This window comes from Protobothrops mucrosquamatus, unplaced genomic scaffold, assembly GCF_001527695.2.
Source record: "Protobothrops mucrosquamatus isolate PMUCROS unplaced genomic scaffold, P.Mucros_1.0 scaffold197, whole genome shotgun sequence".
In the NCBI taxonomy this organism is placed as follows: domain Eukaryota; kingdom Metazoa; phylum Chordata; class Lepidosauria; order Squamata; family Viperidae; genus Protobothrops; species Protobothrops mucrosquamatus.
Genome location: NW_015386553.1, coordinates 18635 through 34545, shown reverse-complemented (window position 1 = coordinate 34545; position 15911 = coordinate 18635). Strand labels below are relative to the sequence as shown.

General features: G+C 42.3%; 1 protein-coding gene across 1 annotated transcript in view; it reads right to left on the bottom strand.

Annotated features, from left to right (window-relative positions):
* Positions 1-4939, bottom strand: part of DYRK1A (dual specificity tyrosine phosphorylation regulated kinase 1A) — an 88906-nt gene extending 83967 nt beyond the window's left edge. Inside the window, exon 1 of the mRNA XM_015813803.1 lies at positions 4876-4939. Within this exon, the coding sequence (XP_015669289.1) occupies positions 4876-4885 (10 nt within the window). The 5' untranslated portion in view covers positions 4886-4939. The remainder of the gene's footprint in view (positions 1-4875) is intronic.
* Positions 4940-15911: the final 10972 nt, after the last annotated feature.

Genomic DNA, 15911 nt, shown 5'->3' with positions numbered 1-15911 from the left:
AAAGGGAAAGGGAGAATTCACAATAGGCTTTCTAACCTGCTATTGACTGAGAGCCAAACCTGACACGTCGTCAAGAGCTGAGACCAAGTTAAAGACTGGGCAGCAAGAGGGGGCGTGTCAAGTTTGACTACTTGGTCTCAAGAGCAGGCATCCAATGAAAACCCATCTGTGAATTCTCCATCTCCCGTACTGGAGAAAGGCTTGGTATAACCTGCATGAGTTGGGGGAGGGGTTGCTGAAATGCAGCACAAGCTTAGGAAAGCCAGTGAAAGAATACACTGTGGCTAAGCCGCTTTATAGCACACCACTACTCTGGGGCTGCAAAAAGTCCAAGCAACAGCACAAAGCCCAGCCACACTCCTGTCCAGCAGCTCACTTCCACTAAGTCATTGTGCCCTGGGAAGTCCTAGCTATCCCAGCTCAGTCCCAACCACAGTCCTATTCACATCCCTGTACTTCAAGGACCTTACCACTGCTGCCTCCTGCTAACCTTTCCATCTTCTTCTCGCTCCTGGCTCACAATTCAAGCACTGGTAAATATGGCAGCCATGATCAATGGGCTTCTGGAAAGCCTCACTTTCCAGTGAGTGCATTTCCAGGGGCAAAAATTTGTAGAGACGTTTCCATTGGCAAGACTTTGCAGGACGTGAATCCAAGAGCAAGCCTTTCCATTATCCTACACCTCAGAGCTGCACCCTCACTCAGTGCCTGGATCCTGGGCCAGCAGAAGGAAGAAGACAGTAAAGGGTAGCTACAGGCAGCAGGTGGCAGTGGCAGCAGAGATATGTAGTGAAGTGCAAGGCACTTCAAAAAGCAAAAATAGAGGGAAGATTGGCACATGGGGGAGAGTTAAAGCACCTCTGCAGTTGTAACTGTGTGGGCTGCCAAGCACCCAAATTTTAATCACATGCTCATGGGGGCCATAACTTTAGGAACAAGTCATATGTTCATTTTTTTAGTGCCATTGTAACTTTGAACTGTCGCTGAAAGGCGTAAAGGCTACCTGTGCTCAATATTCAGTAAACATGCACAAGATTGCAATTCCAAACTTTAAGCAACCTTGCATGTCAAAAATTTAACTATATTGATTGGCACAAGCAATAATTAGTATCAATGGATAAGATATGGATTCTTTTTAAACAAAGCAAATCATGAAATGTGATTTTTCCTCTAATATTATTTTTCTTGTTACAAATACTCCTAAATCTATTACCTAACACCTGATTTCCTTCATAGCAAATGATTCCCTCATTTATGCATTGGTTTAAGAATCTAGTACTAGGCACCTATGCAATATAACCAAAGCTTGATGGAAGTTTGCTAAATTGAAACATTATTTTCATGCTTTTAAAATTAAATCATTAGGAAATAAAATGGCATGTGTACTGCATTAACTGCATTAACACTGGATTTCCTATCAGTTAAATTTATACTGTTCCTCCTGAGATTAAGGAATATTTACTGTTACAAATTCATACTTAAAACTTACTTTAGAAGTTTTGAAAAGATGGAAACAATCCTTGGCTCCTGATCTCTTCTCCCATTCCTCGATCATCCTCTTTTAAGCACGAAAATAAGTTTGTTCAATACAAGGAGTGGGAAGATAGAGGATTTTATACAATTAGAGGTTTGATTATTAATGGAAAGCCCATTAATGCTGAATATATTCAGCAAAAGGAACGATCACAAATGCTGTTCCAAATAAGACATATTCAGTCACTCCTTTATAAGTACTATTATAACTATTGATAACTTAGAATAACTGTACACACCTGCTTCATTTAACATCAAGAGAAACTCTTCAATATTGTATAAAACTTATACATTAGTGTAGCATGTTCTCTTGAAGTTTGAAAAATGTCTGAAAAATATGGGATGTGGACTTGTCACTAAAACATTCTGTGGCACAGAACGTCATTTAAATCTATCTCAATAAGTTATCAAAAACTCCCCAACGAAGATAATCCACAGGTGATGCTACATTCAGCCAAAGATACACTATACTATTATACATTTACTAGGTGGGGTTGATTGACTTGATGGCAATGGCCAACTAGTTATTTCTTTTCTTTTGGCTAAGACTTTTTGAAGTTGCTCTATAAATCACTCAAAACTTTTAACCACTGTATTTGTTTTTTGTGTACCATCCATTTTTCTAAATCATAATACTGATAAAAACATAATCGATTCAATTACTCTTATTAGTTGCCCGGTTTCTTATTTCAAATATTGGAAAACTGAGAATTGGATCAATGGATTTTAAAATAGAGGAAATTGCTTTNAAACTTTAACATCATATAGAAATGTATGCATGACTAGACATACATCTTCCAAATTTCTTTTTGCACTGTTTTAATTCTTATGTTTTATTTTTTGACACTGGTTTAATTAAAAAAATGTATACAAAATGTAAGTGTACTTTTCTTTTATACATTCAATGGCATATTATCTCCACTCAAAGTCACCTGAACCGCGAGATGGATGGCAAATAAATTTGATGACTAAATAAAATTTTAACCTTTCTCCAAGGAATTTTATGATAGCGTACAATGATCATGTTCATACATGTATGATTGAAAGCCCCACTTCACCCAATACTACTTTATACTTTCAGGTAGCATGTATTTGAAGTCAGAACTTTTTTACAGAATCTTCATAAAATGCATATTGGTATAAAAATTTTGTGAATAATTTTTATAACACAGAAGAATAATTAACCACCAATGGGAAAACCCCCAGCATACAAGGCCAACCCATCCAGTTTGCAATGTTCTGAATGATATCCCTCCCCAATATCTGCATACCCATATCCATATTTCTATCTTTTATCTAGCTTATTTTACCAATCCTTTGCCTATGGTCCATCTTTTCTCTGCAAAGGAAAATAGTGGGACAAACCTGTCATTTTCACCCCACATAGGAAGGATGAATCAGGAGTTGTCTGTTGCATCCCACAAATAGGAATCATGTTAGACTGCTCCTGCATACTTTATCCATATTCTATTCCTCCTGAAGAGGAAGAAGTGAGGCCGAAATGAAAAGCCTCAGCCAGGACCTGCAGACATGTTTCCCAGTCAGAGAATGCAGATAGTACTTCTTGTTTTCCTCAATATGTTTCTCCCATATAAGGGAGAAAGATGAAGCATAGTGAAATTATGAAATTAGAAGATGCCATATTATGATCTAATGTTGAGGTTGTTTTAGCAACATTAGCATTTCTTTATTTTTTCTAATTATTTGGGGGGGAAAGCGAATGAAAAACAAATATATTACAAATATAGTGCATTTTATTTTTCTCATTTTCAACTGTTTTACTATAAGGAATTTTGACTATAAACAATCCTGTAATATGTATTTTAAATACTAATCATATTGCAAAAGTTCATGATAGCAAATAAAAACAAATGAAACTGAATTACATCTAACATACATGTAATTTAGCATGTAACTCTTATGATTCCTCTCTTAAACTAAGGTCATGCAATATACTAACCAAGATCTCTAGTTTATCACAAAATCATGATTTTCAATCTTTACTATGAAACGTACAAATTAATTTAAGTAATAAATATGCTGGAAAACAGGCCTGTTAACTACTTTGTAATGCTTTGATTTGATATAAATCATTTGGGGGGAGTATTTATTAACACAGAGCAAGAATAAAAGTAAGCATTGATTGTCAGAATTTTTATATAGCCATAGCTAAAAGCAGTATATAATCCACAAGCAGATTTATTGCTGAATACTTCCAATACTTTTCTTGTTTTCAAAATATCAAGCTGCCATTTTAATATACTTTTATAAATGATATGCCACTTTAGTAACTTTAAATGTCTTTGGAGATAAGTGTTAAAAAAGCTTTTAGTTAATATACAAACATATAGAATATATACTAGCATTATTAAGTGAAGAAATAGGGTTACTGCAGCCTGCAGCCAACAAATGGAGGATTACATATTAAATGCTTCTGTAACTATTAAATGATAATAGACCACATCCAATGAACTAATTCTGCATTTGCAGAGAAGTTGAAGGGCTTTTAGAACTGGTATATTATGCTTATAGTCCAGAATGGAATAGTTATCTTTATACCTTTGATCTGGTACATGAATAAATTCATAGACCATTATTTTTTAAATGGCTCATATTTCAAAAAACTTTCATGAAATCTTCTTGTATGATTTCAATCACTATTTTTTAAATAATTATGTTCTATTTAATTTTGGAGTCTCACAGAACCAGATACCATTTGAATGTGTCATCAGTGTGACATTGCTGTGTTCCATGATAACTAATATGTGGCACACATCAACATCATGTTTAAAACAACAGGTTCTACCACTTATGGTATATTCTGATCATTATATTTTTAAAAAAAGATTCAAACAAACTAGACAAATTTTAAAGTATGGCAACAACTATGATCAAGGAACTGAAATTTAAATCTTAAGACTGAAGAAATTAGAGATGCTTTTGACTTCACACAGGAAAAGATCAAAACTTGTTTTTACCTCCCAGAAGGTATGACACAGAATAATGGTTTTAAGTTACAGGTACCCAGATTGGAGATGATTTTTTTAAAATGCTCATAGTAATAACAATTTGACAACAAAACTAAATTATCAAGAGAGGTAGTGAATTCCCCTCTGCTGGATATCTGCCCAAACATTGATAAAAATGCTTTAACTTTTCTGTACTGAGCAATATACTGAATTCAATGTCTGCTTCCAACTGATTCCATAAGTACATAAATATCCAAAGGATAACCATTATCATAGAAAAATAGCTATTTCTGAGCTAAAACTCAATAAAAATAAAATATATTGTAAATAATCCTAAAACATTTTTACAGATTTTTGAAATTTAATAAGTTACCTGTATGCATCGTCTCCTTTCAAATCTCATACCATCCTGTAGGGTGGGGGGAAGAGCCAGCAGTAAAACCTTTAACATAAAAAATAATTAGTTAGACAATATCAGGAGAATCCTTTAAAAAGCCACAAACCTGCCTTTAACAAGTCAAACCAGTACTATCTACTCTGAATTAAAGCAGCTGTCCATGGTCTTAGGAAGAAAACTTTCACACACATCTATGTATCACACTGAATTAAGAAAATATTCTTCTCTATATTATTAATTTGAAATTTCATGGCTTCCATTTGGGAAAATACAAGCTATGCCTCCAAGTTATTAAAACATCCTAGATCAGGGAGAGAAAGTTTGACAAAGCATTACTTATAGGTACAATAAAATCCAGTGACATTAGGTGACATTCAATAATATTTAAAAAGTAAATATTTTTAATTTGAAAATACTTTTAAATTAAAATGTTTATTAAAAATCTTCAAAAATCACATTCAAATTTAATAAACCCTTTAGCTAACTTAAATAATTTAAATTTATATTCATGCTTTACTTTTAAGCAATGGAATTCTTGTGTGAAATTACTGCCATAAATAGACCTCCCTATATAAAGTTTCCTTCTTCTAATGTATTATTATTCCATTCAGTTTTAATGGCTATTATGCATGTTTGCATGCCATAGTCTGACTCTGAAATTTTTTATGGAAATATATTCCTTTAGACTAAAACCTTGCTTGGATATTATCTTTCAAACTAATCTTTATCATACAAATAACATAGGTAGGAGACATACTAAAGGGATTGTGAAATATTTTTGTTCTTTTTTAAAAGAACCATCTAACTACTTTACATTGATAAAGTAAAAAGAAACTAGTGAAATTAGATCCCAATTTTATTTATATCAAATTTTGCACTACCATTACAACCTATTCTTAGTAATCATATAAACCAGAGGATACATTAGTGAATTTGAGTATATGAACAATCAGATCTTTTTACAAAACAGAATGTCCTTATTTTCTATATTCAAGGACTTTTCAGAAGATTTAATTTTATGAGTGATGTGTACAATGCTAAAAAATTAAACTCTTTACTTCTTTAGCAGCACAGTAAAACCTCATTCCCTACTGAGCAGATTCTGCATGCAATGGACAGTCTGAATTCTGAAATAAGAGTCAGTCTATTGTTTGGCAAATAAATAAAGACAATATTCATACATTTTACATAAACTGCATAGCATTATATAAATTTTATGTACATCATGCAGAATTTATGTACTTTACCATTTTAACATTAAGTTTTAATGGACAACCATTCCCCACCATTGTTCTAAAATCTAAAGAAAATCCCCACCATTGTTCTAAAATCTTAAAAAATGCCATTTAAAGAAAATTTTTATCTACCACTTAACATCAACACTGTTTCTTCTTCAGATAGTTTAGGGTACTGTAGTTCTTACTTACCAACTACCTGTTCAGCAATCAATTGAAATTGGAATTTAATATTACTAACAATCAGTCCACAATTTTTTCTGGCTGTGGTAGCACCAGAACTTGCAATTTGGCTACTTGGCAACCAGCTCACATGACAGTTGAAGCAACCCACAATCACATGATTGTCATTTGAGATCTCCCTATGGCTTCCCATAAGCAAAATCAATGGGGAAGCTGGTAGGGAAGGTAGCAAGTCACTCTGGTAAATCCTTCCAGCTTTGCTGTTCCTCAGCACGGCCTCCTGCAGAAACAGATGGAAGCAATAGCCATGGCTGTGCTGAAGCCGCAGGAAGGGAAAGGGGGCGCCAAGAGCCGAGGGCAGTGGGAGCCCAGAAAGAAGGGGGAGTTGAAGCTCCAGATCCCCCTGCGGTGATGGAGCAGGCGGCCGGCCCTGGGCAGCAGCACCAACCACGTGCCTGGTGCCCTGGTTCACCTTCCCCCAGCTTCGGGGGGGCTTGAATTCGGCACCCTGGCGCGCACCCTGGGCGGGCGTGGCGGGTGCAAGAGCTGGACAGGGAGAGCTCCCCCCACTGTGCTCGGTCCTCAGCCAGCGGGCTATTCTGGAAGGCTTGTGATGGGAGAGCCCCCCCAAGGCGTCTAGAGCGCAAAAGGAAAGCCAATGCTGCTGATGCCATCTTCCAGGGTGCCTCGAGGGTTTGGGGGTAAGGATGCCCGGCGAGAGCATCCAAAGCAGGGCCGAAACTGAAACACCCCCTCCCCTCCCGAAGGATCCTAAGCATCCCCTCCTCCACTTACAGGTGGGGAAGAAGTGGAGGGAAGGCGGCGAGAGGGGTCCTTCTGTTCTTCTCCCGCTCTTCTTTCAGCTTGCGCCTCGCCGGTTTCTTTTCCTGGAGCTCTAGCGCCTCCTTTGGCCCCCAAAGCTGAAACCGCTCCAAGGCGCAGAATGCTCTACTAGCATTCTGTTTATGGATGATATTTTACAGAGTGGCAAATAAACCTTTGGTTTGAAAGTGACTTAATGAAAATTAATCACAGTTAAGACTGAGACAGCATGCTACACTATACTTAAACTTCCAATGTTCTCCTTGTAGTCACATCAGAGGAAAGAAGATGGAGAACATAAGCCTAAGGCTCACCTGCATAATTCTGAACTATAATTTAGCAGGCTTACAGAATAAGGATCAGCAATTTTCATATACAAGATATCAGTCATGTTGTCTTAGAATTCTGAAACTTGCAGTTCCAGTACTTCAGGAATATGCCAGGTTCAGGAAAGCTGCAACAAAATCTGAAAATACATTTGAAAATCTGTAATAGTATGTAGGAAAGACCTGGGAGACTAGGCAAAGAGGTGCTGCCGAAGAATGGCCAAGAGACATCATAGCCTGTAGCTGCATAGTGGACAGAACAAGAGGCTCAGAAAGGATCCTCCCTAAGTTCTTGGGCTGTAAGTGGCAGTGGGAGAAGAAGGGGCGCTGTCTTACCTGAACGCCTTTTCTCAGCATGATGATGGAGAATCCACAAATGGGTTTAGACTGTCTTCCTGCCCAATTAGACTAAGTCTGACAAAGTTGCCACGCCTCCTGCTGGGCTTTAGTACCTCCCAGACACGACGAAGGTGAAGCTATTGACAATAGTCCGATGTGTTGGCTCCCCTACCCCTAACACAGGACCTGACGGACCTAAAGGGGTGGGTGTGGATTCTCCATCATCATGCTGAGAAAAGGCGTTCAGGTAAGACAACGCCCCTTCTCCAGCATGAGGATGGAGAATCCACAAATGGGACATACCAAAGCTGCCCTGTCTCTATGGGAGGGAATCAGTCTGGGCCTGTGTCCCACTTGATGACACTACTTGCTGGAGCAATCTCCGGCCGAATGAAGCTTCTGCGGAGGCAAATCTATCCAGCCTGTAATACCTCAAAAACAGGGAAGGCGAGCTGGAGCACTCTCCGGCCGAATGAAGCTTCTGCGGAGGCAAATCTATCCAGCCTGTAATACCTCAAAAACAGGGAAGGCGAGGACCAGGTCACCACCCTACAAATATCCCCAATGGATTCCTGTGTTGCCCATGCTGCTGATGTTGCAGCGCTGCGTGTGGAGTGAGCGGTGATATGTCTTGGAACTGACAGGGAATGCGACTGGAACACTCCTGCAATGCAGGCCTTGATCCGCGTGCCTATAGTTGAAGACGAGACCTTCTGCCCCATGGAAGAAGGTTGAAAGGAGATAAAGAGTGCTTCCGACTTGCGAAAGGCTGAAGTCCGCTTGAGATAATGGCGCAACGCCCTTCGCACGTTCAAAGTGTGCCATTGGCGTTCTAACACATGAGATGGTCAAGGACAAAAATTTGGAAGAATCACCTCCTGTGACCTGTGGAACAAAGAATTTACTTTAGGTATAAAGGACGGATCCAGTCGAAGGACCACAATGTCATTGTGAAAGAAGCATAGGTCCTTTCTGACAGAGAGAACGGCTAGTTCCGAGATGCGTCTAGCCGACGTGATGGCTATGAGGAAGGCTATCTTCATGGTTAAGAACTGCAGTGCACAGGTCTTGAAGGGCTCAAACAGTGGTGAGGTCAGGGCCTGCAAGACCCGCGGGAGTTCCCAAGAGGGATAACAATGAACCACGGGTAGCTTGGTGTTATTTGTGCCCTTGATAAAGGAATGCACCATGGGGTGCTGAGCCAATGGCGTTGAACTGTCACATGTAAACATCGTGGATAGAGCCGTCACCTGCCTGCGGAAGGTATTGGGTGCCAAGCCCTTGTTGAGCCCCTCCAATAAATACTCAAGGATTCTCGGAATGGTGATGGACAAGAGATCAAGGTGGTTCTTATTGCACCAGTGACAAAAGTTCTTCCACGAGGAGTCGTAGATCCTGTTAGTTGAGGGGCGTCTGGAGGCCTGAATCATGGAGATTACGCCCGTTGAATAGGACTCTCGGGTCAGGAGTCGCCGTTCAAGTGTCAGGTGGCTAACTGGAGCCACTGAGGGTCCGGGTGCTGCAGAGCTCCCTGGCTGAGTGCAACACGATCTGGAGGAATCCTCCACTGCGGAGAGATGGAAAGGCTCACGAGGTCGGCAAACCACGGACGTCTCGGCCAGTGTGGAGCAACCAATATCACCTCTGCCCGTTCCTGCAGTATCTTCTGGATAACAGCCGGGAGCAAGGGGAGAGGGGGAAAGGCATAGAGAAGGCCCTTGGGCCATGGACTGGGGAGGGCGTCCGCCTGCTCCGCTCCTGGAGATGGGAACCGGGGGAAAAACCTCGGGAGCTGGGAATTCGCCGGGGAGGCGAACAGGTCCAACATCGGAAGTCCGAACCTCTCTGAGATCTCTCTGAATAGATCAGGATGCAGGCGCCACTCGGAGTAATCCACTGTCGACCTGCTCAAGGAGTTCGCCTGCTGGTTTGCCTCTCCCGAGATGTGCTCTGCTTTGAGAGAGGAAAGGTTGGTCTCTGCCCAAGTATTCAACGACTGGGCCTCGGTCATAAGGGACCTGGACCGAGTACCCCCTGCCAGTTCACAAGGGCTTTTGCTGCCACATTGTCCATGAGCACTAGGACATGTTGTCCCTCCACACTGTCTCTGAAGTGGCACAGTGCCAGATGTATGGCTCTGAGCTCTAGCTAGTTTATGTTGTGTTTGAGGTCCGACTGTGACCATTGGCCCTGAGCTAACTGTGAGTGTAGGTGTGCCCCCCAGCCAAACAGACTGGCATCCATCGTTAGGGTAAGCCTGGCTGATTCCTTGAATAAAGAGCCTCTGGCTACCGCTGGGGAGATCCACCACTGAAGGGACTCTAGGGTTTGAGACGGAACCTTTACCTTCTGGTTGGAGGAGCTGGTGCCCTGCCTCTGAAATGGGAGCAAAAACCATTGCAGGGTTCTGGGGTGTAGCCTGGCCCATGGCACTATCCCCATGCAAGAAACCATCTTTCCTAAGAGTTGGGAAAGTATGGCCAGTGTGACCACACGCTCCCTTCGTACCTGCCTGATCAGGACCCGAATGCTGTCCTGACATTCCGGCAAGAGATAGACCTTGTAGAGACTGGTGTCTATGATAGCGCCTAGGTGAAGGAGGCGGGTTGAAGGCACTGTCTGGCTCTTTTGGAAATTCACAGAGAAACCGTGGTCTTGAAGGGTCCTGATGGACAAGGTGAGGTCCGACCGGGCCCTCTGCAAGGAGGTGGATTGGATGAGCCATACTGGGACCAGTCTTAGGTGAGCGGCCAGGGCTGCCAAGATCTTGGTAAATACTCTTGGAGCGGTCGAGAGGCTGAATGGTAGAGCCTTGTACTGGTAATGATGGTTCGCGTAACAGAATCTGAGGAAACTTCAGTGGTCGGGGAGGATGGGGATGTGAAGGTACGCTTCTGTGAGGTCGATAAATGTTAGGAGATCGCGCCGTCTGATGCTGGCCAGAATGGACTGAAGTGTCTGCATCTTGAACCTTTTGTACACAAGATGAGAATTTAATCCCTTCAGGTCTAGTATTGCTCTCCATCCCCCTGAGGCCTTTGGCACAACAAATAGAATGGAATAGAAGCCCCCACCCAGTTGGCCAGCCGGCACTGATTCTATGGCTCTGATTTCCAGAAGGTGATGAATGGCTTCGCTCATGAGTTGTATCTTGCCCGGATTGCTGGGAGCTGGGCAAGAAATGAATCGTTCTGGGGGATGGGATGCAAACTCGAGGGGAAGGCCCTATTTGATTGTGTTGAGCACCCAGGTGTCTGTGGTGGTGGCTTCCCACTCACAAATGAAGGTGAGTTTGTCGCCTATGGGGAAGGCCATCCTGGAGTCACTTGTTTCTTCTGAAGGGGCGGCCTCCCGTGCCTCGAAAGGCCGCATGGCCTGGAATTACTGTCGTGGCTTTGGAGCGGGGCGTTCCGATTGGCGGTCAGGTCTGGGGAGAAAGGGGCGGGGAGGCTGAGCCCACTCTGATACTGAACCTGAGCGAAACGGCAGGTTGGGCCGTCTGTCCGCCCTTCTGTTAAGGTGGGCCAACACCTTACGCTTGTCCCTGTTTTCCACCAGGTAAGGGTTGAGCGCCTCTCCAAATAGTTGCCCGCCACAATAGGGGGCGGTTGCCAGGCGCCACTTTGATTTTAAGTCCGCTCGCCACTGCTTGAGCCATAGCTGTACATTTCCACCCCAGACCACCCCAACGTTGCCCTTGACGTGATGGCCCGTTGCCTGGAGGCCGTACGGGTCTGGATGGGGAGGAACAGACTCAGGCTCAACCCTTCCAAGACCGAGTGGCTGTGGTTGCCAGCGCCTCGGCATAGTCAGCTGACACCATCGCTGACTATAGGGGGCGAAACTTTGGCCCCCTCNCAACTTGGGAGTCCTCCTGGATTCGCGGCTGGCACTGGATGACCATTTGTCGGCCGTGACCAGGGGGGCGTTTTATCAGGTTCGCCTGATCCACCAGTTGCGGCCTTTTCTGGACCGGGACGCTCTGCGCACAGTCACTCATGCCCTCGTCACCTCCCGCCTGGACTACTGTAATGCCCTCTATATGGGGCTCCCTTTGCGGAGCACCCGGAGGCTTCAACTGGTCCAGAATGCGGCCGCACGGGCGGTGTTGGGAGGGACTCGTCACTCCCATGTAACACCGCTGCTGCGCGAGCTGCACTGGTTGCCAGTGGCCTTCCGGGTGCGCTTTAAGGTGTTAGTTACCACCTTTAAAGCGCTTCATGGCATTGGACCTGGCTACCTCCGAGACCGCCTTCTGCCACAGATTCCCTCCCACAGACCGGTACGCTCCCACAGAGTGGGTCTCCTCAGGGTGCCGTCGGCCAAGCAATGTCGGCTGGCGACCCCCAGGGGGAGGGCCTTCTCTGTGGGTGCCCCCACCCTCTGGAACGAACTACCCCCCGAGATTCGGATTATTCCGGATCTCCTTACTTTCCGCCGCGCCCTCAAGACATGGCTTTTCCAACAAGCGGGCCTGGCCTAGGGAGGATTTTTAAATTGGGTTTTTAGAAATTTTAATTATCGCAACACTAAAATTTTGGTTTTAATTTGGTTTTATTCGGTGGGGTGTGTGGGTCTCTCTGTGTTTTTAATAATGTTGTGAGCCGCCCTGAGTCCTTCGGGAGAAGGGCGGGATACAAATTGGAATAATAATAATAATAATAATAGGAGCCTGCGGGCTGTGACATTAGCGGCTATGGCTCGGGATGAAAATCTGGCGACGTGTAGTGATGCATCCGCCATGTATTCAAAGGTGGCCACTGAGGACTTCCGGTGGCAGGCGACTTCGTCGGACGCAGCTGTTTGCTGCTCCCGCCTGTTTCAGCGTAAAAGCCGTTTTGACAGCCAGCATCAGCTGTCAAATGGCTTGATACCCTTCCCCTGGGCATAAGGGGATAGGTGAGCTGCCCGGGGTAGGAGTTGAGTTCCTGAGTCGTCCCGTGTGGACGATGTAGGTTAGAATTCCTCCGGAGCCCCGAGGCTTACTTCGCGATCCAGGACGCCTTCGCTTTGGCGAAGCTAGAAGCCGCCGTCACTGCTGCAACTTAAATTGAACTGTGAGTTTTTTTGTAAGCAGACGAACCGACCCTGGAAGTTTGCTTTTTATCTTGGACTTTGCTCTAACTTGGCTAATAAGTTCTTCCCTATACTTGAGGTGGATTGAGTGAAAGTGAATTTAAAATGGCGATGGACTGATACTTTTCAGCAAGAAGTGAAAGTGATTTCCGGTTTGGAACTTTTGTTATTCGTAACATGCTTATTATCTGTTTTGGCTGAACTCTTTAAAACACTCTTTCACAACTGGAAATTTATTGCTAATATGGCTTCGAGAAAAACCGTGCCCTCAACTTTAAAATCAACTACATCCCCGATGTCCCAGCCACCCCAACCAACTTCTAAAATCTCTCACCCGCCAACCCCGCCATCTTCCTCACCTCCACCGCCCTCTGGTAGGGAGCTGCAGGATTTGATGTCTGTAACTATTAAGCAAATGACTGAGATGTTTCAAGAAATGGATGTTAAAATGCAAAATAGATTCGATGAAGTAATACAGCAACAACAAGATTTATCGCAGAAACATGAGGGCTTTTGCATGAACGTGACAACTGCTTTTCAAGGTCTGGCTGAATATGTGGATACGGTGGCAGAAAGGGTTGAGGAGAATGAACAGAGAGCAGAAGCAAGTGATCATAGACTTGAACTTGTAGAGGAGAGTCTGGAAAATGTTAAGGCTGATGTGTTGATTGCTCAATTTCGTGATATGGAGTTTGCAATTCGGATTCGGGGGTTGGCTGAGGATCCAAAGGAGAACTTAAGACAAGTAATTTCAGACGCACTTATGGATGCTTTGGCTTGTGGACAGGAAATTTACTTGGAAATAGAGCGTGTCTTTAGGGTGAACTCGTAGATTGCTCGTCAAAAAAATTTGCCAAGAGACGTGGTGGTCTATTTTACAAGAAAATCGAGACGAAATGAAATAATGCAGCTTTTTTACCAACAAAGATTTAAAATTTTAAATCAAGACATTATTCTTTTAAAAGAAATTCCAGCGAAAATACTCAGAGCGCGCCGAGACTACGCTTTTCTGACACAGGAGCTTAAGAATAGACAAATAATTTTCAGATGGGACATACCGGTGGGCATAATTGTAACCGTGGCTGGTAAACGCTACAGACTTAATTCGATCAAGAAAGTTAATGATTTCATGGCGTCGGTTTTGCAAGCAGAATGCCCACCCACACTTCAAAGGATTGACGCAGCTGAGCAATTGAGTGTCGATTTCCCTCCTGCTTCTGGTGTTAAGGATATAGAAGGGAGTTTAAAAGCTGATGGAAAAGAACAAAGAGTGACGCGCGCAGCCCATCGACGTAAGGAGAAGGAAAGACAGTTGACAGCCCGCCCTACAGCTGATAGTCCTACAGCTGACTGTTCATCACCTGCTATTTCTGAGCCAGTAGGTGGCGCTCGACCTAAGGTTTTTGTCAAGTCTTATGCATCAAGTATAGTCATTGGATTGAAATCTGCTAATGTTTAAACTTACATCTTGGAATGTGGGAGGACTTAATGTTCCCCATAAAAGACGCAAGATTTTTCATTATTTAAGACACTTCAATAATGACATTACATGTTTACAAGAGACTCATATTGTGGCTAAAGATCAAAAATTATTATTGAACTCCAAGCTTGGAGATTTGTTTGTTGCATCTGCCTTAAAAAAAAGAGCTGGGGTTGCAATATATGTTAAAAGACACCTTTCACCTACTTTAAAAGAAGTTGATAAAGAAGGAAGATTTTTATTTGTGGAAATAAATCTAAATGGAAGAAAGTGTTTAATAGTAGGGGTTTATGCCCCTAATCAACTCTCATCTCAAAAACAATTCTATAGACAATTACATCAGAAAATTGTGGCTATGGATTATAATTCTTTGATTGTTATGAGGGACTGGAATGGGGTACTTGATACGTTAAAAGATAAAAAAACAACTTCCAAGGATGTGACCCTTTCCAGGCTCCCCAAGTCCTTTTTTGCAATGACGGAAGACTTGGAGTTGGTGGATGTTTGGAGATCACAACATATGAACGAACGTGATTTTACCTTTTTCTCTCACAGACATGAGTCTTTTTCAAGTATTGACTTTGTTTTGACATCGACTGACTTGCTCACTGATTGTAACAAAACAAAATTTTTTCCCAGAACTTTGACTGATCATAGTATGGTGTGGATGGAGATTGGCCAACAAAGAAAAAGGAAATCTTGGAGAATAAATGAAAATTTGTTTAATTATGAGGATAAGGTTAAAGCTTTGAAGGAACGTATGGAAGAGTTTTTTCAATTTAACCTGAATAGAGAAACTCCTATAAATATTGTCTGGGACGCTAGTAAAGCCTATCTGAGGGGTATATTAATTGCTATGAATAATGCGCATAAACGTAAACAAATACAGATCAGATTAAATTTGGAAAAAGAAATTGGGATTAAAGAAAAATTATTACTGCAACGACCAACAGATACTAACTTAAAAGCTTCTATTAAAATGCTTAAAGACCAATTTAACTTGTTACTTGCGGATCAGGTGGCCACCAACTTGAAGTACATTAAACATAACACATTTGCTAATGCAAATAAACCTGGGAGATGGTTGGCCTACCAATTACGTAAGAGACAAAAGGCTAGACTTACATCTAAAATCTTGGTCAAGGATCGTGAGATTTATCAACAAGAACTGATCAAAAAGACATTCACTGAATTTTACTCGCATTTATATTCCTCAGAGACTATAAAAAGTGAAAATATTGATAAATATTTACAATCTTCATCTATATATAAACTTACATTGGATCAACAGAAATTTATGAATGAAGAGATTACTACAGATGAAATTCTAAATGCAATTAAACAATTGAAAGCTGGTAAAGCCCCTGGCACAGATGGTTTGACAGCAATTTATTACAAATCATTGTCAGCTGTAATGTTACAACCCTTAAAAACATTATTTAATAGAATTATGTTGGGAGAACAAATACCACAGTCTTGGACAAGAGCTTTTATATCTTTGATACCGAAGGATGATAAGGAAATTCTGGAACTTAAAGATTATAGACCTAT